This window comes from Tachypleus tridentatus, chromosome 13 (assembly GCF_004210375.1).
Source record: "Tachypleus tridentatus isolate NWPU-2018 chromosome 13, ASM421037v1, whole genome shotgun sequence".
In the NCBI taxonomy this organism is placed as follows: domain Eukaryota; kingdom Metazoa; phylum Arthropoda; class Merostomata; order Xiphosura; family Limulidae; genus Tachypleus; species Tachypleus tridentatus.
The window spans coordinates 133567404-133593597 of NC_134837.1; the positions used below are offsets into that span (position 1 = coordinate 133567404).

A 26194-nucleotide genomic window follows, 5' to 3' on the forward strand; every position below is an offset into this window, starting at 1 on the left:
AGTCGGAAGAGGTCAGTATTGAACCTGACCCTCCCAAAACCCAAAAGCCTCATCTGTCGGGGTCACTGTGATAACTATTTAATTGTTTGGTAGTTTTCTCTTTATTATGAACACAAATAACTATGTATGTTATATATATTGGTAACCGTCTTGAAACCCCCTTCCAATTCTACATAACTTAGGTAATACTACTGTTATAAATACACCAGCCACTGTGTAATTAATTAATGACTCAAAGTTTTTGTTCAAGAGTAATGAAATATTTTTTTAAAAACGCTCCCAATGGCACAGTAGCATGTCTGCGTACTCACACCGCTAGACTCCGGATTTCGATACCTATGACGGGTAGAGTACAGGTAGCCCATTATGTTGCTTTGTGCTTAACTTCACAACAAACAAATAAAATTTTTAAATGCGTTTTAGAGAAAAATAGTATGGCGAAATTTTCACGTAAACTGATGTATTTTTACATAGTTACCAAGGTAATAAAATAACAAATAAAAGATCGCTGTCACCCCTCCCCACTTTGCCCAACGGTGACTCTCATGATCGGAGTTTAGTATAAAACATGAACAATTTTATTCACATTTCGTAGCACAGCAACAATAAATGACAGCATGAAAAAACAGGTTATAACAAGTGGTTTTAACAGATGTAATAATTAGAAGATTTCACTTTTTATATCGACTTTCCTTTTTAACTGAGATACCCTAAAAATGTAACAAGTTAGGCCTAATCTTCAAAATCAAGGCAACAACAGCAGTTAACAGTTAATCTGCAAAAATAAATAAATAAAATAAGATAGAAATAACAATCTATAATTTTCAAGAACTTCTTTAGATAGAGATAGATAAATAATGAACCTGGATCTATCAAGCTAAGACTTTGTGAAATATTTTATTCCATCGAAATTAATGTAAAAGATATTAAGTCTGAAAATATCGTTAATAACGATGGTACACAGCTTAAGAAACGACACGTTAATTTTTATAAGTATAAATGTAATACTGATGGCCACGTTGATTTTGGGTAACGCTTTAACTATATAGCTTACCCTGAATGGAAATCATTATTATTATAAAATGATTGAGGTTTTTTTCGTGTTCTGTGAGAACTAATGGATTGGTTTGAATCACGAAGATGTGAATCCCTTGGTGGTTAGTAAGAATCTTAAAAGAGATTGAAAATATAAAACTCTAGGTTTCACCGGTGTTTGTGAAAAATGGGTTAAAGGTCAGTAGACGATTCTCTTTCTTTTAGATATGGTAGGTCAGTATAGAGTTCGACTAAGTGTTACTCCATTTTTTAAAGAGGGTTACAAGAGTTACTTAGAAAATTTTAGGTCAGTTAGTTTTACTTTGGTAGTGTAACAAAATGATAAGTTCTGATGAAAGAAGCTTGATAAAGTTGTTTAGTGAAAAGCTATATAAGGGAAAGCTAACACAGGTTCACAAAAAGGAAATTCTGTCTTACTAATCTGTCATATTTCTTTGATTGTGTTCCTTATGACTTGGTAAATGGAAAGGGTGTGGACTTGGAGACATATTTTCGGGCAATTTTTTACAGTATGTCAAACAAAAAAATAGCTAAGGAACTCGCACCAGTAGGGGCTGGGGAAAGAATATATAGCTGGACTGTAGAGTAATTATTATTAATAATGTCCAGTCATACTAGACACTTATTACTAATGGAATATGTCAGGAGTCAACGCTTGGGTTTTTGTTTTTCTTGTTTATATTATGATATTGATGGGGTCATAATTGTCAAAGTTTGCTGATAACATTAAGGTCTTGTTTCTTTCTATCTGTATTGAGGATGTTGAGATACAGTAGAATGACTTACATCAATTTTGAAAGTGAGATAAATAATTGAAAAATAGTCTTTAATTGTAGTAAGTGCAAAGTAATCGGTCATAATTTGAATCATACGTTTAACGTACGTGCAGATGGAATCAACTCAGTAGCACGATTAAAACCTTCAATTGGAAAAATATATTTATTTGTCAGAAAGGGCTCAGAAAAGAGCTAAAGAGGTTATTTTAGGGTGGAAGGGTTATTTCACAAGAATAGGTTAAGACCAAGGAAGCCATCGAAACAGTGCTTGTTGGTTGTAATATAGCTAAAAAATGTTAAGTTGTGTTTATACAGACTTATTGATTCTAGGCCAAAATACATAATTACTTCTTTAGCTAGGCTTGACTTGGAATACCGTGAACAATTCTGGATAAGTTAAGATTTCTTAACCTATTTTTTCTTCTTAAAAGAGGGGTGGGGTGATTATTTTAAAGTGTCCATGATTATTTAGTGAATCATGGGGATAAAGACTTGAGACTCGTGCTTTCTTTGTTCTATATTCTGAATAAATGAGGACGAGAGAACATAAATTCAAGGTTTTTGAAGAAAACAGTTAAGCTACAGTTAATAATAATACTTTTATTTTTCTAACAGGTGATTGACTAATGAAACGCCCCCATATGAAAAAGCGGTAAGTTTATGGATTTGCGCTAAAATCTGGTGTTCGATTCTCCATGATGGACATAGCAGACAGCTCAGTGTGACTTTGCTATGAAAACAATCAAACAGACGATGCATTTATAAAACGAGTTGCTGTCAGCACTAACGGGATAAATATTTTACAGGGTGCATAGAGGGGGGAATCATTCATTTACCGTGTTGATAATAACACCTGTTTCAGAATATGACATAGTGCATTGTTAATAAATAACACATGAATCAGAACATGATATAATGTGTTGATAATAATACATAAGTCAGGATAACATGTTGAAGGCTAGAGATTTAACAATGCATTATTTTTACCTAACAGTCCTAGAAGAACCTACTCAACAGTTATAAGATGCTTTCATTTATTCTACCTTTACTTCCAATCCAATTCTATCGATATTATGAATTCGTTAATGGATAAGAGACATGATTGCTCTAACAGTAAGCAAATGCCACTGACTAATCACTCGCTAATGGTGGAGTTAGCTACAGGAAGGTTTGTTTTATTATCAAGTAACTCGTTAAACACAGACGTGTTACTTTAAGCCAGAAAATGAAATATGGTGAACTATCATCTCGGTACCGTCTATCCAGAGTTTGGATATTAATTTTGGTTGTTTTATTTTAATGACTAGAAATAGTATGAGGGTAATTTTTTGTTTATGAAGAAACGGCTAAAAGTTTGTTTGCCTGGCTTATGACGACGACGTTCGTGAAAAAAAAATATCGATTCTGTTTGTTTCAAACAGTTTTTATTTGTCAAATTTGTTTTTGTCTTTGAAACAATGATGAGATATGTAAAGGTAACCAAAAATAGAAATTTTCTTTCCCTTAAAAATGATTAAGAAATTATAGAACAAGCTACTAATAGGTATGAAATTCCATTTATTTAATCGCACTGCATTACGATCATCGGTCAGTAATCATATGTTTTAGTAGTACCGTAATATACCACGAGATGTCACGTTGCAGCGGTCAACTTTCAGTTTACTTAGCTCAACTCTATTGGCTGTTTCCTTGTGACGTTACATAAAAGTTCTTTACCTTCGTGTTTGAGCAAATACTGAAAAGAGACGTATATGTGAGGGTTACAACGTTCGACAACATGAGCTCAACTAGTGGAATAGTGTATTTTATTTTACTTTTCGTAAAAATAGGTAAGTTGTGTTCGCCAGTTGCACTTGACTGAAAAGGTAAGTGAATATTTATATGTTACTCAAGTTATAGTTTTCTGTACGAGTGTGAGACCTAGGACGTTGTCTAACTTTAGCCTAATACCACCCTGTTTTCATATGAAACTTCTAAGTAATGGTGCATATTGTTGCAAACAAACCAACTTCCCGGAATTCAAACGTTGACTTCTGCGTGTAAAAAAAGTAATTTCTGGTACCACCAGGAATTATGCAGATAAAAAAGGAGGTCGATATATACATTTATATCGTATAAAGACGTGAATGTTCTTGATACACTGCGAATTTAAAACAATCTGCACTAGCTAGAATGTAATTTCAATGGGAATATTTGTTTATGCCAGATAATCAGAGGATTGTATCTATATATCTCAAGACGTCTGGTATGGGTATTAAAACTTTTATTAACCTGAAGATGACCTAAGCAGGTCGAAACGTCGTTCTCTACTTTACATTAATAAGAGTTGTTAGTACCCATACCAATCGTCTTGAGATACATTTTTTCACAGGATTTTTAAACTCAACATTTTTAATCCATATAATTGTTAAACAACAGAAAAATTTTATGTGTACTTGACTGTTTTTTATAATTGTTTCAAAAGCTCAAATACGTATAACAGTTTAAGTTAAAAAAGAAATATCGCCAAAAGTTAAGTTGAATTTGATACAGAAAGTCTAAAGGCACGTGCCTAGTGAAATAATGTTCATTTATCCACTTAAATATACGGAATGAACGTCACAACAGGCTTTGGCAAAAGCGCAAATTAATAAAATAGAGCGAACCCAAATTGTTTGCGTAAATGAACTTTGACCATTAACCTTTGAATTGCCAACTGTAAATTGACTGAGTGCGAATGATGAGTGGCAACCAACTTTTGTTCGGTTAGAATATCTCCAAACAGCTAGGATATAAAGATATGGTTTGAGGGGTAGTATACACTTTAGTAACTATTCAAATATCCCTTGTGGATTAAAGATTGTAGTAAGGCCTTCGTCTGTTTGAAATAATTTTTGTTCGTTTGTTATTATGCACAAATTATCAGGATGCTGTCCACATTGTAGAGATTAAACCATGAATTTTATCGTTATAAACCCTACAGCTTACTGCTGAGCTACTGTTTAAAACGAAGCTGTTTATTTTCGTGCAACACTTTTTCTTTGAACCATAACGCCGTTTCCACTGTTTTAGTTCCCATATGCTAATTTGTCTTACAAAACACTAAATCACTCGAAGAGTAAACTTTAATGTTTACCACATTGTTCGAGTGTAAATGATTTTTGTAATGACGCTGAGGAAATGGTGTAATTATTTCAGTACTTTTATGTGTGTATGTATACATATATATGGTTTATTTTTTAATTATAATTTAAAAGGTTATCCATACTTCGGCGATTAAGCTTAATGCGGATTGAAATCCATTGAATTGTCAGTAAAAGTGATGCTTATATATCCATCTATGTATATTAAGTTGTACATTGAATATTGTAATTTTAAATTAGCGTATTGTATTCTGAATGTGCTATAACTGTTTTTGATCATTTTGTGTTGAATATAATAGTTAGTCTGTTACGTATGAGGGTTATAATTGCAGTATTATGTTAACGTATGGAGGTTACAATTACAAGTTTATGTTACGTATGGAGGTTATGATTACGGGTTCACGTTTACGTATGGTGGTTATAATTATAGGTTTCTGCTCACCTGTGGAGGTTATAATTTTAGATTTCTATTAACTTGTGGAGGTTATAAGTATATGTTTTTTGTGTGAAGTTGAACGTAAGTTATGTGAAACGAAGGTGGATGATGTGGGAATAACGTATTTGTCTTCCAAAGTACCATGGTTTAAAGATTAATGCATCAACACGATTAATACATCGTAGCTACTTAATTAAAGAGAACGGAAGAGTCAGTTATCTATATGGGAAAAAGATGTTTTCGTCAACATATTGCTGTGCCATACGTCACCATATAAACTATACCCTGCATGTTCTGATAGAATGTTAGTCAGAAACTTGTTTATATTGCACACCAACTCGCAGAATCTCATATTCAGATCAATAATGTAAAAGCTGTACTCGGTTTGTCCATGAAATGTTCAGAATATTAAGAAAAGAGAGAGTGTATTATCATCCGTGTCCTCTCGTCCTCATTTGGACCCGACGTTGATATTCATTGTTTCGTACAAAGCCTAAATAAATTCGGTTCGCGAAACACCGTGAACGATTCGAGTCGTAAAATTTGAATATATCGAGCGAAATTGCTTCATGTCGGACCTGAGTTTTGTGTTAGAAGATAGAGCTTTATTTGTTTGTCAGCCATCTTGATTTAACGGTGTAAGACTAGAGAGGGCAGCTTATCATTACCATCCACTGTCAACTCTTGGGCAACCCTTATACCAACGAATAGTGGGATTGATTGAAACATTATAACGCCCACAGGATTCAAAGGACGAGCAAATTTGGTGAGATGGGGATTCGAATCTGCAACCCTAAGGTTGCTAGTCCAGCACCCTGACCAAGGCTGATACAGCTTTTTATCGGCACTCTCTGCTTTGGGTTCAAATATAGTTTTATATCGGAACTGTGTGCTTTGTGTTCAAAGATACAGTTTTGTGTTGGCACTGTGTGTTCTATATTAATTCAGTTTGTAACTTCGTATGTATGTGTAGTTGTCCAATTAACTCTTCCCACAGATTTAGGAGAACCAATCCTGACAGACGAACTCGGGATGTATTTTATCTTGTTGGAGCAGTCCCCTCCCAGGGATAGGAGAGGGCCACAACGCATCCGGAAAGTTGGGAAGGCATAGTGGGGGATTTTAAGAGTAAGTTTTTAGGATCGTAGAACCATAATATGGAAGTTTGTGTTACCTTCACCCCCGGGACACCACGGGCGGGTGGGTGTGCAGTATATTCGAAGTTCATCAGTACACTGGGACCTCTGTTAAGTGCGAGGTGATTCTGAAGTCCGCAGTCTTTTATGTATGGAAGCTATGTGTTTCCTCAAATAATGATCAAGTCTGTTGGTAAAATTATTGAGGTACAGGTTATGCAATCAGACATGTGAGGATTACCAATTCAGCAGGAATCAGTCAGTTAGGTCCCTGAGTTCTACAGTCTAGTATCTTTCTTTCGATGTTGAAACGGTAAATGTTATTTCTCTCTTTTATTAAAAGTTATTAACACTACCTTTATCAACTGCATATGGTGTCCTTGACAGATCATGTACTGATGTTTCTGTGCGGCGTAAGAAACCTTTACACGAAGCTGAAATGTAAGTCATACACCGGTTGTTATCCTTGTTCCGACCCATGGTTGATGATTGGAGCTTTTCCTGTCAAGTACGAAAAGGAATACAAAGGATGCTCTATTTTTTATTCATAAACTACAGGCATGCATAGTGGGCCAAAGTTATTAGTGGTGTTTATGAGATGCTGTCGTCGTTTTACGTGCTTTCGAGGCGCCTAATTTATGGGTTCAGACTCCGTCTTCAGCCTTGATGAAGGTTTGGTTTGTTTTGAATTTCATGCAAAGATACACGAGGGCTATCTGCGCTAGCCGTTCCTAATTGAGTAGTTATAGATGAAGGGAAGGTAGCTAGTCATTAACACCCATCGCCAACTCTTGGGCAACCCTTATACTAACGAATAGTGGGATTGATCGTAACATTATAATGTACTCGCGGTTGAAAGGGCGAGCATGTTTGATACGACGAGGATTCTAATTCGCGATGCTCAGATTACGAGCCAAGCGTCCAAACCACTTGGCCATGTCGGGCCCAAACACAGAAATGATTAAAATAGTGTATTAAAAAAATATGTTGGCGCATGTCAAAAGATTTTTCATAGTCGTATAAAGAGGTAACTTGAACAGTTTACCTCTTTTACGTATATAGTAAACTACTCTGGCTCTGATCTTCCGATCAAATTCGATTCCCACTAAAAACTAACGTATATTTGTATGCTGGTTCTTATTTATTAGCTTATGTTTTTTGTTCTTTCAAAAGAAAAAGTGTAGTTTGGATTTTGACCTAGAAATATTTGGTATTCAGATTACGTGAAACTGTGGAATACGAATCTTTAGTTAATCACGTGATCCCCTAAAGCTTGTTTGATTTGCTTAAAATTCTCAACATGTTCTGCGTACTTTTGTTTCATGTGAATTCCTTGCTATTTTTTGTTTTTGTTTTACAACATTCATTTTTCTTAACTCTCCCAGCTTCCTGTTGGATTTTGTCCAATTAGAAAACCCTTTGTTGTTATTGTATTTATAAGCTCAAAACCTCTCAACCACCCTCCATTTGTTCCCCACCACCCAGTAAGTTAATTGTCGGTCTGAATGCAGTACCACACCTCCCTGTCCTTTCGAACAAAAACTCGTTTTTCAGTCAGTTATTATCACTGATAGAAAAACAACAACAAAAAAATATTCGTACTGGCGATTGGTGGTGTTCTGATATTGCTTCATGGTGATGAGTAAGTTAAAGGAACTTCTTGCTTTTTTACATTTTGCTGACTAGTACGTGTGTGATTGGCGGTATGTGAAGTTTTAACGATACCAGTTTCTCTTAAATCCGTAGATACCGAAATGAGTTGATAGTTCAAAATGTTTTCAGTGCCTTCCGCCATTTTCGAGGATTTGGCGTCTGTTACTCGTGCAACGAGCACTGTCTCCTCTCAAGTGGAAGAGAGAAGACAAGACTTTGAAAGAGTTCATCTAAAAACACTTCCCACACTGCCTCAAATAACGTTTCTCGTTGTTGGTTTTGAGCTTTTTAATAAGTTGCATATCTCTGAGAGAGAACTCTTCTAATAAAATAAAACCTGGTCTAATTATTATAGACTCTTCTAATAAAATAAAACCTGGTCTAATTATTATAGACTCTTCTTTGGCACGCACTCGTAAAGATTGCAGCTCAGTGATGTTCATAGCTTACATTATTTAACGAAAAATCTTATTGAAGGATTCATTTCCAACTTTACACTGTTCGGAGAATTTGTTTCCAAGTTTACACTTATTGTATAACTTTTCTGACTTTATACTGATTGGATAATGTTTTTAAACTTTGCACTGATTGGAGAACTTGCTTTTAACTCTACGTTCATTGAAGAACATGTTTTCAACTGTACACTGATTGAGAATATCTGAGTTGCTAAGTTATACCATCTAAAAATGGTTATTATTATTCTGTGAATATCATTATTTTCTTTAATGATAGTCAGGCGATTAAAGTGTGGTGACTTTTTAAAGTTACTCGACTATTTGTAAAGTTGTGATGCTATAGAACATGGGACCTGAAAGGGCATGATCATTAGGGCGATAAGCTCAAAATATTCTGGTCGAGGTATCGAAGGTCGTCGCCAGACATGCTCGCCCTCTTTCATTTATAGGGGTGTTATAATGTAATGATGAATCCCAATATTCTTTGTTAAAATAAAGTTTATAAGTTAGCTGTGGGACTCCTCTTGTCTATCGCTTCAAAATCAAGGCCGGATAGCGCAGGCGGTAGCCATGTGTGAAACTCAAACCAAAAGTTAATATTAACTTCTGTTCAGAACAAACTATATTGTTAGAGCGAAATTGAAAACCACCTGGCATCCAGTATGCCAGAGTCCTTGAAATTAGTTCTTAATCAATACGATACGGGAATAAACTATGTGGGCCTTTTTAACCCCAGAATATTCGATCCGACATTAATATTCTGTAATGGCTTATTTATAAAGCAGTTGTATTTCAGCAAACTAATCTTTCTAGTCTTTGAATCATGTTGATGAAGTATAATTTGTGTAGATTATGATTTATTACATACCGAAACAGTTGATGTCAACAAACGTGATAATATAAAGAGCGTCTCAAGTACTAATATGATGAGCTCTGGTACTGGGCAAAAGGCATTGTTGACACTGTATTAGTATTTATACTCTGTTTGACATATTATTTTACAGTTTTCTTTAGATTCATTCGGATTTACTGAAACTGATGAGCTGTTTTCTTTATCTGCATTTTAGTGCCAAACACATTAACTTGTGGGTTTTACGAAATGCATTCAGCATCAAGACAACCTTGTTGCGCGTGTTCACTGGAAAAAAATTCTCTTAGTTCCACGTTTACTAAGTCAAAAGCTATAAAAGTTGCTTAATTCAATGATTGTTTAATATCCCAAAGGATGATCTAGGCTGGTGCAGATGGTTCCGTGAAGCATTGCACAAATCGTAAACCAAACAAACGCAATATTAAAGGCGCCATGAAGAGTAATTCACAATAAATAGCACTATGCAACAAAATTTTTACTTTTTCTTGTTCCTGGGCAGGAAGTGTTATTTTCCAATTTCCTATGCCTAAAGTAAATGGAAAAAGACCTATTTTTCTCTTCAAAGTTTGGTTTTGTGATCTGGGTAATGAAATTTTAAAATTTACTAATTTTCCACAAAATTCGAGGTAGATTTAGTGCTGAGGTAATTGGAATTGCCTGTAACCCGAACTAGTGACGCCTCTTCATTGATAGCTCACCCAGAAGCCTAAAAGCTGTGCTGCTCCATAATGGGAATAAGTATCTGTCTCTTCCCCTGGCTCATTCGGTGCACCTCAAAGAGGAATATAACAGCATAAAGACCTTGCTAGAAACCTTGAAGTATGATGAGTGTGGTTGGGAGGTTATCGGAGACTTCAAAATGGTAGCATTCCTAATGGGTCTCCAAGGAGACTTTACCAAGTTTCCCTGTTATCTTTGCTTTTGGAACAGCAGGGACAACGCAGCTCACTATAACGGGAAGCACTGGCCACAACAGACCGAGTTCTCTGTGTGGAACCACAATGACAAGTGTGAGCCACTAATGGACCTCCAGAAGGTGTTGTTCCCACCATTGAACATAACATCGGGTCTTATGAAACAATTTGTCACAGCTCTAGATAAGGAGTCTGCAGCCTTCAAGTACCTTCGAGACTTCTTTCCTTAGCTGTCAAAGGTGGTGTTTTTGTTGGGCCACAGATAAAGAAGATCCTGAAGTGCACAGAATTGCCTAAGAAGCTCAGTAGGAAGGAAAAAAAAAGCTTGGGACAGCTTTTCCGCAGTGGTTCGGGGCTTCTTGGGCAATCGCAAGGCCGAAAATTGTTTCTGGTGCCAGTGGTTTGGGCATTCAAAGGCATCTTATGGTTCTTTGACGTGTGCTCGTTATGATGATAAAGACTGTGACACCTTCGTATGTCAGCTGGTCCCTTACTTCATTACTTACGATTACTCCAATCTATCTTATTTTTCTTGTCCTAAGTGGGTGGTGGAACAAAGATGTATAACACTTAAAAACTATAAATAGCATTTCTTATCCAGAAGCTCGGAGATTGTTGTTTTCTGCTCCTATTTTGGACATATATTTCTGCACTACATTCCACTGCTACAATCGGAGTCCAGATAGATCTTTCCATGCTTCTTTCAGAGTCCTTTCTCTCACCATATGAAGCATTTTGCTCTCTGCAGATACAACAGTTGAGAAGTCTATGTCTACTCGTTTCTCTGTTCCAACTTTAGCTTCCAGTGACTGCTTGGATCCATCTCCTTCGGCTTTTAGATGGAAACCATTATTTGATCACGGTCCCAGTCACTGGAGTCTATTTGTTCTGACAGAGATATGCTCAATTATCCAACTGCATATTTCATGGAGGTCAACAGGGCTTTTTTTTTTCGAAGGAAAAACGTCGTGGTTACAAACAGAAAGGTCTCTGCCCACTTCTCCTCTATCTAAATAAAACTGGTCACTTTGATGCAGTGGAACTGTCAATAATTCTGTTCTAATTTTGATAATATTGAGGCCTTCAATTTCTATCATGCAAGGTCTCTCTCCTCACAGGACTCATTCCTGAGACGTGCTGATACTGTCATTTTTTGGCAACTGTCTTATACTGAAATGGTAGGTTGTATGATGGGTGAGTCCATGGAGGCGTGTCACTTGTTACACCCTTGGAGTCTGTAGCTGTCTATATTCCCATGGGTAATATCATCATTCGTTTTTCACTTTACCTGTCTCCAGGAGAGACTTTCAATCAGTCAGTCCTTGATGCTCTTGCAGAACAATTGCCACAATGGAAGTTGAAGTAGGCCGACTGGCTAACCTCAAGTACTCTGTTGGAAACCGATGCTGCTGTCATTAGTCTTCCACCTATTAATGACTGCATGGAGGCAGTAACTGATTGTGTAATTCAAGTTTTGTTCCTTCTATTCCCTAAACCTCAACATGTTTTCTATGATATCCTTTTCATGATAATCTTCTGCCTGCCAGCATGTACGAAAGGTTCAGAAGTTAGCTGGAGATACCTGAAAAAATTATCCCACCCTTTCCAGCCACATTGCTTTCCAGCAGGTCTATGTCCATGTCAAGAATTAAAGCCAGAGGGAATCTTGGATTAAATTCACCACCAGCATCTCTTCTACCGCCTGTTCCAAAGTCATCTGGAATAAGATTTGGAAGATCAATGGGAAGTATTATTCACACACCCTTTCCATGTTGTTTTCCAGTGGCTAGGATGTTTCTGACGTTCAGAGCATTGCCTTTACTCTTGGTAAGTGCCTTTTCCACCTTTCCAGCACTTCTACCTCTTCTCTCGCTTTTTTCACCATCAAGTCTCGGGCAGAGCGATCGACTCTTTTCCTTTTGGACAAATCATGTGTATGCTTGTAACTGCTTATTTAAACTAGTGCTTTTCATCGGTCTGACAGTACATCAATCGGGCTTGATAACTCCCTGTAAGATGCTGCACCATCTCTCTCCTACATCTTTTGCTTTTCTTGGAGAAGAATGGTTTTACAGATGTTTGACATAGGTTTATTGTTTTTAGTTTTCAAAACATGGGAAAGAGCTCAAGATTCATTCTGGTTATCGTACAATTGCTTTGAGTAGTTGTCTCTGTAAAGTCGTGGTAAGAATGATTAATGCACGTCTTGTTTAGTTCCTTGAACCAAACAACCTCCACTCTCTCACTTAGTATGGTTTTTATCAAAAAGTATCCACTGTGGACCACTTGATTCATCTTGAAACCTCGATGAGAGAAGCCTTTATCAAGAAAAAACATCTTTTTTTTTCTGTTTTCATTGATCTTGAGGAAACTTAACGTTTAGTATTTTGTTGTCTCCATTTATATGGGTTGCTTTGTCATTTACCCATTTTTATTCATAACATTTACGTCACAAATGATTCCAAGTCCTTATAGGTTCAATCTATTCCAATTCCATCACATAGGAACTTGGAGTTTCTCAGGGCTGTGTCATGAGTGTCACCAATTTGTATCAAGATGAATTCTATTACTAAGTAGCTTCCTTTTACTGTTGCATATGGTTTTTTATGTATACGACTTCCACATTTTTTCCCAATCATTGAGTGGCAGTTTCAGACTGTTCTCACTCGCTTGTTTAAGTGGACTACAGTAAACGGTGTTACCTTCTCTTCCTCTAAAACCATTTGAATTAAATTTTGCCATCAACAGAGCTCACAACCCAGTCCTGAGTTCCGTCTTGATGGTGTTATTCTTCCATTAGTTCTTTATATAAAGCAAAGTTCTTGGGGCTTATCTTTGACTGTAAGCTTACTTTAATTTCTCATGTGAAGCAGATTTTTGTCAAGTATGCAAAAGTACTGAACACCCTCTCTTCAATCTCTTGGGGATAAAAAAGGTTTTTCATGATCAGTTATGCCCGCATATCATCTAAGCTGGATTATAGGTCTTTGGTTTATGGATTGCCAACCCTTCTGGTTTGAAGATATTAGACTCTGTTCACCATCTGGGGCTTTTGGTCCTCACAGGGGTTTTCTGCACTTTGCTCTTCCAGAGTCTGTATACTGAATCCTATGAACCTCCACCATTTGCAACATTCTTTACAATATGCTATCAGTCTTCGATCCTTACCCCATCATCCCACCTGGGGTTGTGTTCCTTTGGCCTTCCTATCCAGACGTAGCTAGTTGAATTGATTCTTATGGTCATCGTATCCAGTCATGGCTCATTACCATCTCCACCTGTGACCTTCTTTTGAGTTATCTGAGAAAGGCAGATACTCCTGATTGGAAGTGCCGTCAAATAGTTTAAATTATTCAAATAACGACAACTTTATTTTTAATTGCCACTATACTACACTGCTTACTAAAATATGTTTGTTTTTTAATTTCGCGCAAAGCTACACGAGAGCTATCTGTACTAGCCGTCCCTAATTTAGCAGCGTAAGACTAGAGAGAAGGCAGCTAGTCATCACCACCCACCGCCAACTCTTGGGCTACTCTTTTACCAACGAATAGTGGGATTGACCGTATCTTATAACGCCCCTACGGCTGAAAGGGCGAGCATGTTTGGCGCGACGGGGATGCGAACCCGCGACCCTCAGATTACGAGTCGCACGCCTTAATACGCTTGGCTAGTGACTTTTGTGACACTCATATCACATTTGTCCAAATTTTACTTTCATGCCACAGTTACGAACGTCAATGGCGACACCATTTTAGAAATGTGTTTACCCCTGACGTTGGCGATGGTCATACTGTTTGGTTTGATTGTGTTTTGAACTTTTTACATGTCTTTGGCCTTTTTAGATCAATTTGAGTTGTTTTTTATCAGCCTTTTGACATTGTCTAACATTTAACTTGACTTTCTTTAGTTTTTTCAAAAATTGAGTTTTACTTTAGTTTTAATTTTTACACAGGTGGTTTGGCACAGATATTCATGTTGCTTTGTTCCAATAAACCCCAACCCAACCTGATTAAAAGTGTGTCGCTGTGTAGAATGATGCGATAATAATTGAACGTAGTCCAAATAAGATGATTACAATGTAGCTGCATCTGGTATTGGCCTGCTACTGTTATTAATAGAATGTTTCCAAACACTCTTTTAAGGTATTTTCAAATGTCCCCCCTCTTGTAATTACGTCAATGTTAAAAGCAAAGTTTTCTGCCTATTATTTTATATCGCAAATTGTTGTGAGGAACCGACTGAATCAGTTTCAGTGAAATTTTGTAGAGGGGTTTGAGTGCACCCCCTCCCAGAAATAAAAAGTTGATCTTAATAGTTAAATAATTCCATGAAAGATTCGAGCTTGGCCTCCATTTCAGTTTGTACTATATGAAGCAGAATCATCGAGAAGGAGACACTTAATGCTGCGAGTTGTGTGGGCACTTGTACCATTTGCCCGTATTTAACACTTGGTTTCCGTGTAACAGCTGGTTTCGTCGACAGACATCAAGGAGTTCCACATATTCTAATAAATAAATATTATTCACATAATTGCAATCCGACTACATCGTATTTCTTTATTAGTATAGCGGCTTTCATAATAAAACATGTCACTGCTTTAAGTTAGTGAGCGAGACAAGACAAAATCAGATGCCAGTAACGTTTTAACTATGAACACTGTGAAAGGCTTGTGACACAGATTTGATACCTGAAGAGTTCCTTGGGATCAAAAAAGTTTAAGAACCACTGATTTAGTATACCTATATGGCGTACTACGCACTCGCTTCCGCCTGGGAAGCAAACAAACCAGTATATGCCGCACGAGGAACGAGTAAACTGCTAGTACATATAAATCTAGTTAATTGTTTACCTCTTCCTTGTACTAATTCAACTTAAAGCCATAAATTTCAAAAGAAGATTTGAAGCTCAAGCGCTTTCCAATAGTTTTTTTTTTTTTTCAGAACAAAACCACAGTCAGCTATGTTGTGTCCACCGCTGGAAATCGAGTTCTGGACTTTTGCATTATAAGTCCTTAAACTTACTGTTGTCCCACTTGGAGATGACTATTTTTTTTAAATACGAGAATCAACTAGGACATTTAACTATTCAGAAGTGTTTTGGGTCTCTCCTGTTTTTTAATTAATCGCATCTTTTCTGTGTTATTCCGTGGGATAACTGTGAGAATTAATTTAAAACTGACCTTCTGATAACTAACACAGGCGAAAGATTTTACTGTGTTCATATTTCTATACCTTTTTTATACAATTTAAATATTTATTGATTGAACACTTAATTTTCTTCTTTACACTAATTGGAAGAATTGATTTCAACCCTACACAAACGGGATACTTCGTTTACAACCCGATATTGATATATATATATATATATATATATAGAAGTCATTTTCAATAATTTAGAAATAGGCGATTATCTTTTTTAATGAAATCTAATATATATGTGTCATGGGTGCGGCCATAATACTCGGAATAGAATGTCATCTTAAATGTAATCCCTGTCATATATTTCTGTCTACAAAAGTTGTTTGGTTTTTGCACAAGGGCGTGCTTTCATTGTGCAACAACACATCTTTCTCGAAGGTTTTGTCCTAGTTGTAAATCCCCGGAAACATGACAATAAATCGAAAGTGAAATTGGCAAAAATTGTTACTGCAGTTTTAAAAAGCAAACAGAAACTGAAGATAAGCCACGTTGTACATTGGTATAATTAAACCTAACCAACATTCAATATTATTTAGGTAAGCCTAATAAAACTAAAATAGGACAACCGTAAGATTTTTTTTCTTTTCAGGTTATACGTTTAACAGCGTACTTGTACATTTTGTCCAAATTAACAACAGCGGTAAGAAAACCTCATAAGGTTTATAAGAATATCGTATTGAAATTGAGCTCGTTTTGTGTGGTGATACTAAATACGATTAGATTCTATGAGAGAATGCTTGTAAACAGAGTGAGGTGTAGAACATTCTCAAATTGTAAAAGTAACACAGATCAGATTTTACATTCTTCAAGTTATCTGTAGGACTAATAGGTGTGATAAAAACACGTTTGTGTTTTTTGACATTACTCTATAGCGTCCAGTATGAATCGAAAATCTTGTACTCGAAATAATATGCTGCCCTATTGGCTGTTCTGTGTTCTTGCTCTGTTTTGAAGAGCACCATGTTTTTTATTTTAAATGCAATGTTTTAAAAAGAAACTTTAATGAAACACTGTTATAAACTTACTTTGATTAGTTTAGCTTACATTTTAGATTTGACTGAGAAATTTTAATTCATCAACTTACTTTGACTGAGCAGTTAAGCCTACATTTGAGATATGACTGACAAAATTTAACTTAGCAACTTATTTGTTCAGTTAAGCCTAAATTTTAGGTATGAGTGACAATTTTTAACTTATCAACTTACTCTGATTGACTAATTAAGCCAATATTTGAGATATGGTTGACAAATTTTAATTTATAAACTTACTTTGATCAGTTAAGCCTAATTTTTAGATATGTCGAATTTTAATTTTTACAGTTGGTGTAAATTCGTAACTTTATTCGTGTTTGTGGTTATACAAAGTAAGCTTACATGTGTTACCGAAGCTATGGAAACGAAGAGGCCTTTGTTGTGACTAATGGGCAAGTATCTGTCAACCATATTCAGGCTGGTGGTAATTGAGGTGACTTATAATAGTTGTACATTTGAAGGTGACAGAACACATGTGGCACACGATGTCGTGATGCCACGATGGTGTGTATGTGAGTGCGTGCTTCTCTTCCCGTATGTCCACCCACCGTTTTTGACCCAACTAAGCATATCCAGTTTCATTATTGGAAAACTAAAAGCAAGAACAGAAAAGTCGTGTTGATTATGCTGAAAATATGTGGAAAGGAACATTCTGCTGGACTACAGTTCGTTTAACCCACAAATTGGACATTTTTTTAAATACTGTTCATTTACTAGCGGGAGGTCTGTGTATTGTATCATGAGTAATTTTGTTTTTGCATGCAACAACAGTCGGTGTAAAGAACTATAAAACAAACAAACTGAGTGTATCACTCATTTTCCATGTAAAATATTTGGGGAAATCCTCATCAGTAATTAGTGGGACAGAGTGCAATTTTCGTGGTGTTTTTGTTTCAGTTTTGTGTGTGTGTGTGTTATTAGCGACCCTGTAAACAGCAAATTATGCTCTCTTTAAGCAATTTGGTGAATAATTAGTGTAGAAAAACTTGTTTCAAAAACTGATGAGAATTTAGTTTGTGGTCCAATTTGTAATTCTAGGCTTAACAAACAAGACTTATTATGAAAAGGAAAAAAAACACGCAATTTTCGTAATTTTGTTTTGGATATCTACGTAAGGCTGAGCAAGAGCTGTCCGCGTTTCTTGTTTTGAACTGATAGATTAGAGCAGAGGTCAGCAACCTGCAGCTCATTAATAAGATCTGTGCGGCTCATGGGCTTTACTATGAAGAAAAGTTGAGAATATTTTAGGAGCAGTGGATGTTAAAAATTTAACCTCACCATTTCCAACATTGTTACTTAGAGTCACGCTGTTCACATTATACCTAACTTTTAAAATGATTTGAAAAGCGTAGCTGGATAGAAATAAATAAAAAAATGTACCGAGAAGAATCGAAATTTTTATTTTAGCGTTGCAAGTCCGGAGATCCACCGCTGTTCCATTTTGGGGGCCCCCTTTTTTATCTCTTCTTTTCAGGCTGGACCATTACGAAATATTGCAGATATAGAAATGTCGTGGTCTATGACGAAGAAAAAAAAGGTCTTTTAACTGTTGCTGACCGCTGGACTAGAGGGAAGGCAGCTAGTCAACATCTCTCACCACCAATTCTTGGGATAGTCTTATCGAATATTGAGATCTGACTGCCATTCTTGTAATACGCACATGACTCCAAAGTGAGGAGCGTAAGTTTGCGGTAACAACTGGACGCGAACCATGAACCTTTGATTTTACTTAGCGACACGCTAACCAATGGGGCCACGCCCTGACTTTTTGGTTTGGAATAATTATTTGTGTCTACGTGTGGAACATTGCGTACTCTTAAAGGGTCAAAAAGGCTTTCTTTGTAATGGTTGTAGGTTGTTCAAAAAGTGAAAAGCAGAGGCTGGTATTGTGATGAATCAGCTGTTTTTGTTTTGAAATTCACAGGAAAATTATAATTGGAAATCCATTGTTACTACGTAAATTAATGTTTATCGTAATCGCTCGCCCAGGTGGTGAAAACAACTGGGGTAATACAGTATAAGTGAAAGTCCGTCATCTCCAGGACAAAAGATGTTATGTTAGAAATATGAGCTACCATGGAAATTTAAAACCGCCATCTCTCGGACAGATGTCTGAAAACGTTCTGTTACAAGCATAAGCTACAATGGAGATCTAAAACTGTCATTTTTCAGATACAGGATGGCTGGAAACATTGTTTTACAAACATGAACTACCAAGAAAGTGTAAAACCGTCTTTGCAGGAAACAAGACGGCTGAAGATATATTACAAACATGAGTTACCATGTAAATCTAAAAACTATTGTCTCTCGTGTAGAAAAAGTGTAGTTAACTGAAATACTTCTTACTGATATAATAGAGTTACTATGGAAATAAAAGACAACTGGAACAACACAGTGGGCGTATTGTCGTGAACATCTAAATAATTTACCTTTAGGTAATGAATAACTGTCATAGTATAAGGTGTATATGTTCCCATAGAAACTAATATTCCTTGAACGTCAGGTAAAACGTAACTAACAACAGAGCGAGAGTGTTATCGTGAACAACTAAATAATTTAGTTCATAGTTAAAAAAATAAATGCAATAGCATTCAATTTGTATGTCATCATGGGAATCAATGTTCTTTATTTGACAGCTAGTACGCAACTGTAAGAGGACACAGTTGTTGTTACCATGGGAATTCAACTCTGAGACAAGATATAACTGGAAACACTGCTTTACATTTTATCTTCCTAAGAGCCTGAAGTCTAAATTTTGACAACACAATCAGAGAATGAGTAAATAACATGACGATAATAGAAGCAAGTTAACCAATCAGGAGAGTGATTTATATCTTCTTCGGTTTCAGTTTGTATAATTTCTGATCGATAGAAAAGCAACGTATTATGCACAAAGTCGGTGTATTTTACTGAATGTGCAATTATCTGGGCCGCAGTAATACATACAGTAAATTTTGTACACCATATTATGATCATTGTATTTTACCATAGTAATACATACAGTAAGTTCTGTACACCATGCTGTTACAGTTGCAATCAATACTTGCTGTTATGATTCGATATTCAATAGATTCTCTGTGAATCTTCCTCTACACGTACATGTTCCATTACATCATCATGCAGCTTTTACGAACACCTGTTGTTCTAGTTTAATGTTTCTGTACACATGTGACAGATATTAGACAGAGGAAATGCGTTGAAATCATTATTTTCAACTTTCATTGAGGTGTTAGCCTCATGTAGAGAATCCCTCATCCTCCATGTTGTAAAAATTCTCATTTCATAATTCATAACGTTTTTTTCGTGCACATATTTACTCATTCCATTAGATATTACACATTTCCGTTAACACGGTATCTTAATTCATAAGGTATAACGCCACTCTTCTGTGTATACAAACCGACATCTGATAAGGTTTAATAACTGGTCACGTTAAAGGTATGGAGACGTTAATTAAGGATTGAATGCAGAAAATTGACCAGATATGTTTGATTACAGTTAATTGGATATTTCGATACGTTTCGTTTTATTTACTTATTATATATTTCGTTTGAGATGTGTGTTGAAAATTAATCTTTAAGTCTATCTTTTGTCCTCATAAATCACACATTTCTAGTTTAAAACATATATTGCACAAAGTTAAAGTTGCAGTCTTAAGTGACTTGTATTCCGTTTACTTGCAATCAACACTGTAGGTAAACTTGACGAAATTTTCGTCTGTGTATTAATTATATATACTTCCATTTTCAGTACAGCTGTGGACACCAAACTTGAGATAGCTAGCTATACTGGCACAGGAATTTAAATTTGTTCACAGTATGATTTGAAAAAATACACGCATTTGGAAAAACCAATCGCTTGTTGAGTTGAAAAGTATACAGTCACCGTCGTCATTCAAATTACCGTTGACGACGTGTATTTTCCACTTATAATAAGTTATTATAAATGAACTAATATCAGAAGTGTGTACAACAGTTTTTCAGACTACCCAGGACGTGTTTTGTTCAGCACCAGAACTCATATTTGAAAGTTAACGAGTATTTAAGCATCTTACACAGCTAACTTTAACAAAATATGAGGTATGACTTTTACAGTTAGATCTTCTATACTGTGTTCAGTGGCATATCGCAACTCGATCTTTGGACCTTTCGACCTGTATGCTAACTGTTGGGCTATGTTAGGGCAGTACTTGTAGTAACCTCAGAGATATCTAGAAAAACAACTTTCAAGTAATTTTTCTTTATCCGAAGTTATAAATTCTATTGGGCATATCTGTATATAAAGTCATAAACGTATATTGGGTTTCTCTATATATAAAGTCATAAACTTCCATTGGGTATCTCTGTATATAAAATAATAAATGTCTATCAGGTATCTTGTTACATATTATAATTTATCCCAAATGAGCCTCCGATTTATTACGTTACTTAGGTTAGTAACGTATTGCGATTTCAAATAGCTCGAATTTTTAGTTTTAATATGGAAGCTAAATGAACGTCGATATCTATCAAATTTATATTTCTTAACACAAATATATCTCAATATACATAAAAATAATACACTTTACAATAATAGTTATTACAACTATGTGATTTTTATACGAAAGTTTTACAAACTTGCAAACAATATTAAGTCTTCTATCTGGCCTTGTACTGGCTGTTATATTAACGGCTTATGATGAGCGAATAACTTTCGAGTTGATATAGGTACAATTCATTTAATGGGTAAGCTACTTCTTCCTTCACACCTGAGTTGTTTTTTTTTTCCGAAGACAATATGTAATAACCTCGTAGAAATACTAACCTTCGAAGTAAATTCTCTGAGACTAAACAGTTTGTAATGTTCGAAATGTATAAACTTTCCTGGTGAAATGTGGCCCGGCATGGCCAGATGGTTAAGACACTCAACTCGTAATCCGAGGGTCGCGGGTTCGAATCCCCGTCGCACCAAACGTGCTCTTCCTTTAAGCCGTGGGGATGTTATAACGTGACGGTTAATCCCACTATTTGTTGGTAAAAGAGTAGTCCAAGAGTTGGCGGTGGGGTGATTAGTAGCTGCCTTCCCTCTAGTCTTACACTGGTAAATTAGGGACGGCTAGCGCAGATAGCCCTTGTGTAGCTTTGCGCGAAATTTAAACCAAATCCTGGTGAAATATCTGTAGTTTTCAGATTGATAAGCGTTTATCACAGTTATAGTTTCCGAGGTATGTAGTATACCAACTGTATCAAATCAACAATATAAACTGTCTTCATTGAATACCTTTTTTATAAGCTTTAAGGCTATGTTTTCGAAATTTCAGTTGGCAACAATATTGCCAATCACTAGTATTTTACACACACACACACACACACACACACACACACACACAAACAGTTTGTTATTGATTCTTACGCTCGAGATTCTTCTGTAAATTTAGAGAATAGGCGGAAATTTCGCAATACACATTTAACAGTATAGGTTACATGCATTTGTAAATATATATTATACTGAAACAAACATAAATATTAAAATAAATATATAATGTAGCCAGGTCCCATGTTACGTCTATCACTCTTAAAACTGATTCACAGGCTATACATTTACGATTATAATATCTTTTTTAACGACGATTTTGGATCACATAGGGACGGATACAACCTAGAAGGTCCAAGGTTTGAGCCTGTGTTATGTTACTGAACATGCTTCGTACTTTCAGTTCTGGTTACGTTATAAAAGAGGTAGTCACATCCTCTGTTCAGTTGATAATGTCCGTGTTTCCTTTTGATCAGCAGTTCTCAGGTTTTGTATGCGAGTTTGATTTAGGCTAGATGTGTTACAAATTCATTATGAGTTATTAAACATAATTGTAGAAAGAAAATGATGCCAAGTTGCATCGTTCGTCTCATTGTTATATTTGTTACAATGGTTTCTTTAGATTGCAGTGGTTATGGTTAGTATGGTAGTTACGTTTATTATGACGATTTCTTGAGTTGTTGATTATTATAGTGGTTGTTTGAAATCACAGTCGTTATAGTTATGATGGTTTCTTGGTCTCGGTGGAAATGGTTGTTATGGTCGTTTCTTCATCAGTGATAATGCTTGTCGTGGTGACTTCATGGTTACACTGATTGAGGTTGTTATGGTGATTTCTTGGTCACGCTGATGGTGTCTATTTTGGTGATTTTTTGGTCATAGTGATTAATATTTGTTAGATGATTTCTTAAGATCACAGCTGTTATGGTGTCTGTGGAAGTTTCTTGATCACGGTGGTTATTTTTTAGTGAAATACTATACGAAATTGGATAATCTCTGGTTGAGGTCACACATTGGGCATGATTTACAACATACACATCATGATGTAATATTCGTTTAGATCGCGTTAGGCATAGTTTAGTTAGTGGAAAAGAAAACAGAAGCTTGTTGCTACTTTTCTAAGATGTCTGATGAAAGAACAAAGAATGCTTTGTATTTATTCTTTTCGTTTGGGGGACTTTATATATGATCTTCTGATTACTTCATCTTTCCGATCACGTGGTTATAATCGACCGATGATCTATGGTTAATTAGTTTGGAAGATGGGATGTAATAGTTTTGTTGAATTAACCTTTTCTAAGGACATCTTGAAGTGAGACTTTGTTTAAAAGAGTTTTGAATTGTAGGTGTCTGATTAAGACATGATTTAATAATTTTAAGAAATAAATCACCACACCTTTCTGAATATTCCGAAATACATTATATTAGTTGTGTTACCTGAAACTAAGTCAGACAAAATCTTTTAAGTTTCCGTTTCTGATAATAGCATAGTGCCCGCTTCAAGTTGAAAGAGACAGTGATACTTGCACCAGATGCTAATCTCGAAGACAGACAAAAACTTGTCACAGTTGCCCCTGCTTCATGTCTGGCGGGAGGAACCCCCCTTGAAAATCAAAATGGCAAAAACTTCAATAATTATTTAATATATACCCAGGTTCACAACATACATTCTATTTGAAGTAAAGAACGCTATGTAATGTAACCGACAATATTTATTGATAGTAATTTTGTAGAATAACAAAATTCTGGTTTGAATGAGAATGTAACTCTTTTAAACATTTATTAATGTGTTTGAAAATGTCCTTCAGAGGCAGAACGGTATGTCTGCGGACTTACGATGCTAGAAACCTGGTTTCGATGCCTACGGTGGGCAGAGCACGAACAGCCCATTGTGAAGCTTTGTGCTTAATTGCAAGCAAACATAAAGTGCTTAGAAATTATTTTTACGAAAAAATATGAAAGAAAACAAGATATTTCAGCGCTATTTGGTGACGAATACAGCTAACAAGTAGAATTAAAGAGAAGAAAAAACAGACAAAACATTTTGAGTGGAATTTTCCAAAAAACAAATAGATTACAACAGAATAAACTGGTATAACTTGTGTGTTATTGTTCACCACAGAATCTTTCCAGACAAATGGTGTTACTTCTGTGATTATGTATATACGATTAACGTAAAAAAAAATAGGGACATTGTATATACGGACGATACAAAAATTAAATGCCAATCAAAACTGGTTTCAAAAGTGTTGGTAAATCAAACTTCCTTTCAAAGTTAAATAGAACGAATTATTCTTGTAGTATTAAAAAAAATACTTACAAATATTACAATATTTTTTTAAAATCCTTGATTTTTATACGCATAACTTCTTCTTGGAACGATGTTCACTCTTAGATCATAGTTATTTTAGGTAACCGAACCGAAATTATTCGAGACTGACGAACTAGACAAACTTGTCCGTTTGGTTGTTGACACGAAAACAATTTTTTTTCTTCACCTCATTGTTGACGAACTGAGATTCGGAACTGGTTACGAGCCGTTAATTTAACTAGCAATCCCAAAACAAAACGTCTACACTAACAATTTCATTTCAACAAATTCCTCTGCGTTAACTCTACTATCTAAGACAGCTTCTGCGTGCTATCTAGTTTGGCTGGAGTGTTCTCGTAACCGGTCAGCTAAAGTGTTTTCTTGTCTGATCATTTTTAAATAGATTCAATGAAACTTACTTAATTAAATCATAATAAACACCTTCAGTTACTTGTTAGGACTGCTGTAAGTTAGTTTACTGAATTATTTTGTCTGTTTTTGTGTGCGATGTGATTGTTTAATCTAAACCTTTAAAACTTTCTTTAAATAGACTTTCGCTTGGAACAACGAATTAGGAGTCTCCTTGTTACTACATTAACACAAGTTATAGTTCCAGAAATGGCTTAATGGGGTGACTGGTCAGTTGCTTACAATTTAAGTAGGACAAGCCCTAACTGGTGCTGTGCTTTCCCATGTTTACAGCACAAAAGACAAAGGAATAAACCCCAAAACGTAATACACCGCTGGCGTTCTTCAGAGGCACGTTTTTTTGTTTTTTTTTAAAAGTCACGAGCTCTACATAATATCAATATAAACAATATATAATGTAGTTTATCTTTTGTTAGGCTGCAAGTACGTACAAGTGAACTGACTTGAACAAAACGCTGTTTGTTGTAGAAGTAATTAGTAGCCTAATAAAATGCTCTGTATCGAATTTCATCGTGTTGCTTCAACCCGTATCATTCCTTTCCACTTTGCTGGCACGTTCTTCAGCTACCACGAGAGATTTGTTAAGTTTTGTTTTCACTTTTATTAAACTTCTATTCATTGACCATTTGAAATCCTCAACAAAGAGAAGGTGATCTACTATATATACAATGTGATGTCAAGGATAGTTTTATTTGTCATTTATATAAGTTTTCCATTTCAGTCTTTCACATCCTAGGTTGCGTTTGAGATTTTTTAATAGCCTGAATTTTATAAGAAAAAAAGAGAGAGAGAGAAAGTAACAGACGCCAGTAACCTAGATATGTTTCTTCGCTTGACGACAAATGTACATGTTTTGCGTATATAAATACGTACATGTGATATAGTGGTCTGCAGAAAAATTGTTAGGCCTAGCACAACGAAATAATTTGTTAACTTTTTATATAATCGTTTCTTACTTGATCGCCCGTATTACACTATGCTGATAATAATTCTCCGCTGCTTGTCACAGAGAATGTGGGCTCCCCGGACACAAGTAAGCGATTATTTACTGGAAACGTTATTAGCTATTTATCAAAAGGTAATTTATTTATCGAATAAACTAGAAGAAAAGTTCTTTTTCTTTCTGCCTTTCTCTTCGTTGAAAACTGATCCGTTAGTTTTACGAGATCTAACAGAAGAAAACAAGTAGAATTACTTTAGAAAAACGAGACTTTCATCGTAGTTAGCTTTAGCTAACATACTCCTGTAGTTGTCCTAAACTTGTGACCATTGGATGATTGGTTTAGGTTGTACGGAAAAGCACGTACTTTTTGTGTGCTCTCACTAAAGCTGTGTAACAATCACTGGCAGGGAAGAGGGACTTTGACCTTGAAACCCACAGAATAATTCTAAGAACTCGTGAATAAAAACAAAGGATATGTTTTATCAACTGCGCTACATCTATCGTGTCTATTGTCGACGAGGCCTTTCGTTAAATACCAGGGCTCATAAGGCTGGCTGGGATACGACAG

At 35.7% G+C, this 26194-nt stretch overlaps 1 protein-coding gene across 1 annotated transcript in view; it reads left to right on the top strand.

Annotated features, from left to right (window-relative positions):
• The first annotated feature begins 3503 nt into the window (after positions 1-3503).
• Positions 3504-26194, top strand: part of LOC143240992 (uncharacterized) — a 44324-nt gene continuing 21633 nt past the window's right edge. The window contains exon 1 of the mRNA XM_076484378.1: positions 3504-3661. Coding sequence (XP_076340493.1) covers positions 3610-3661 — 52 coding nt within the window. The 5' untranslated portion in view covers positions 3504-3609. The remainder of the gene's footprint in view (positions 3662-26194) is intronic.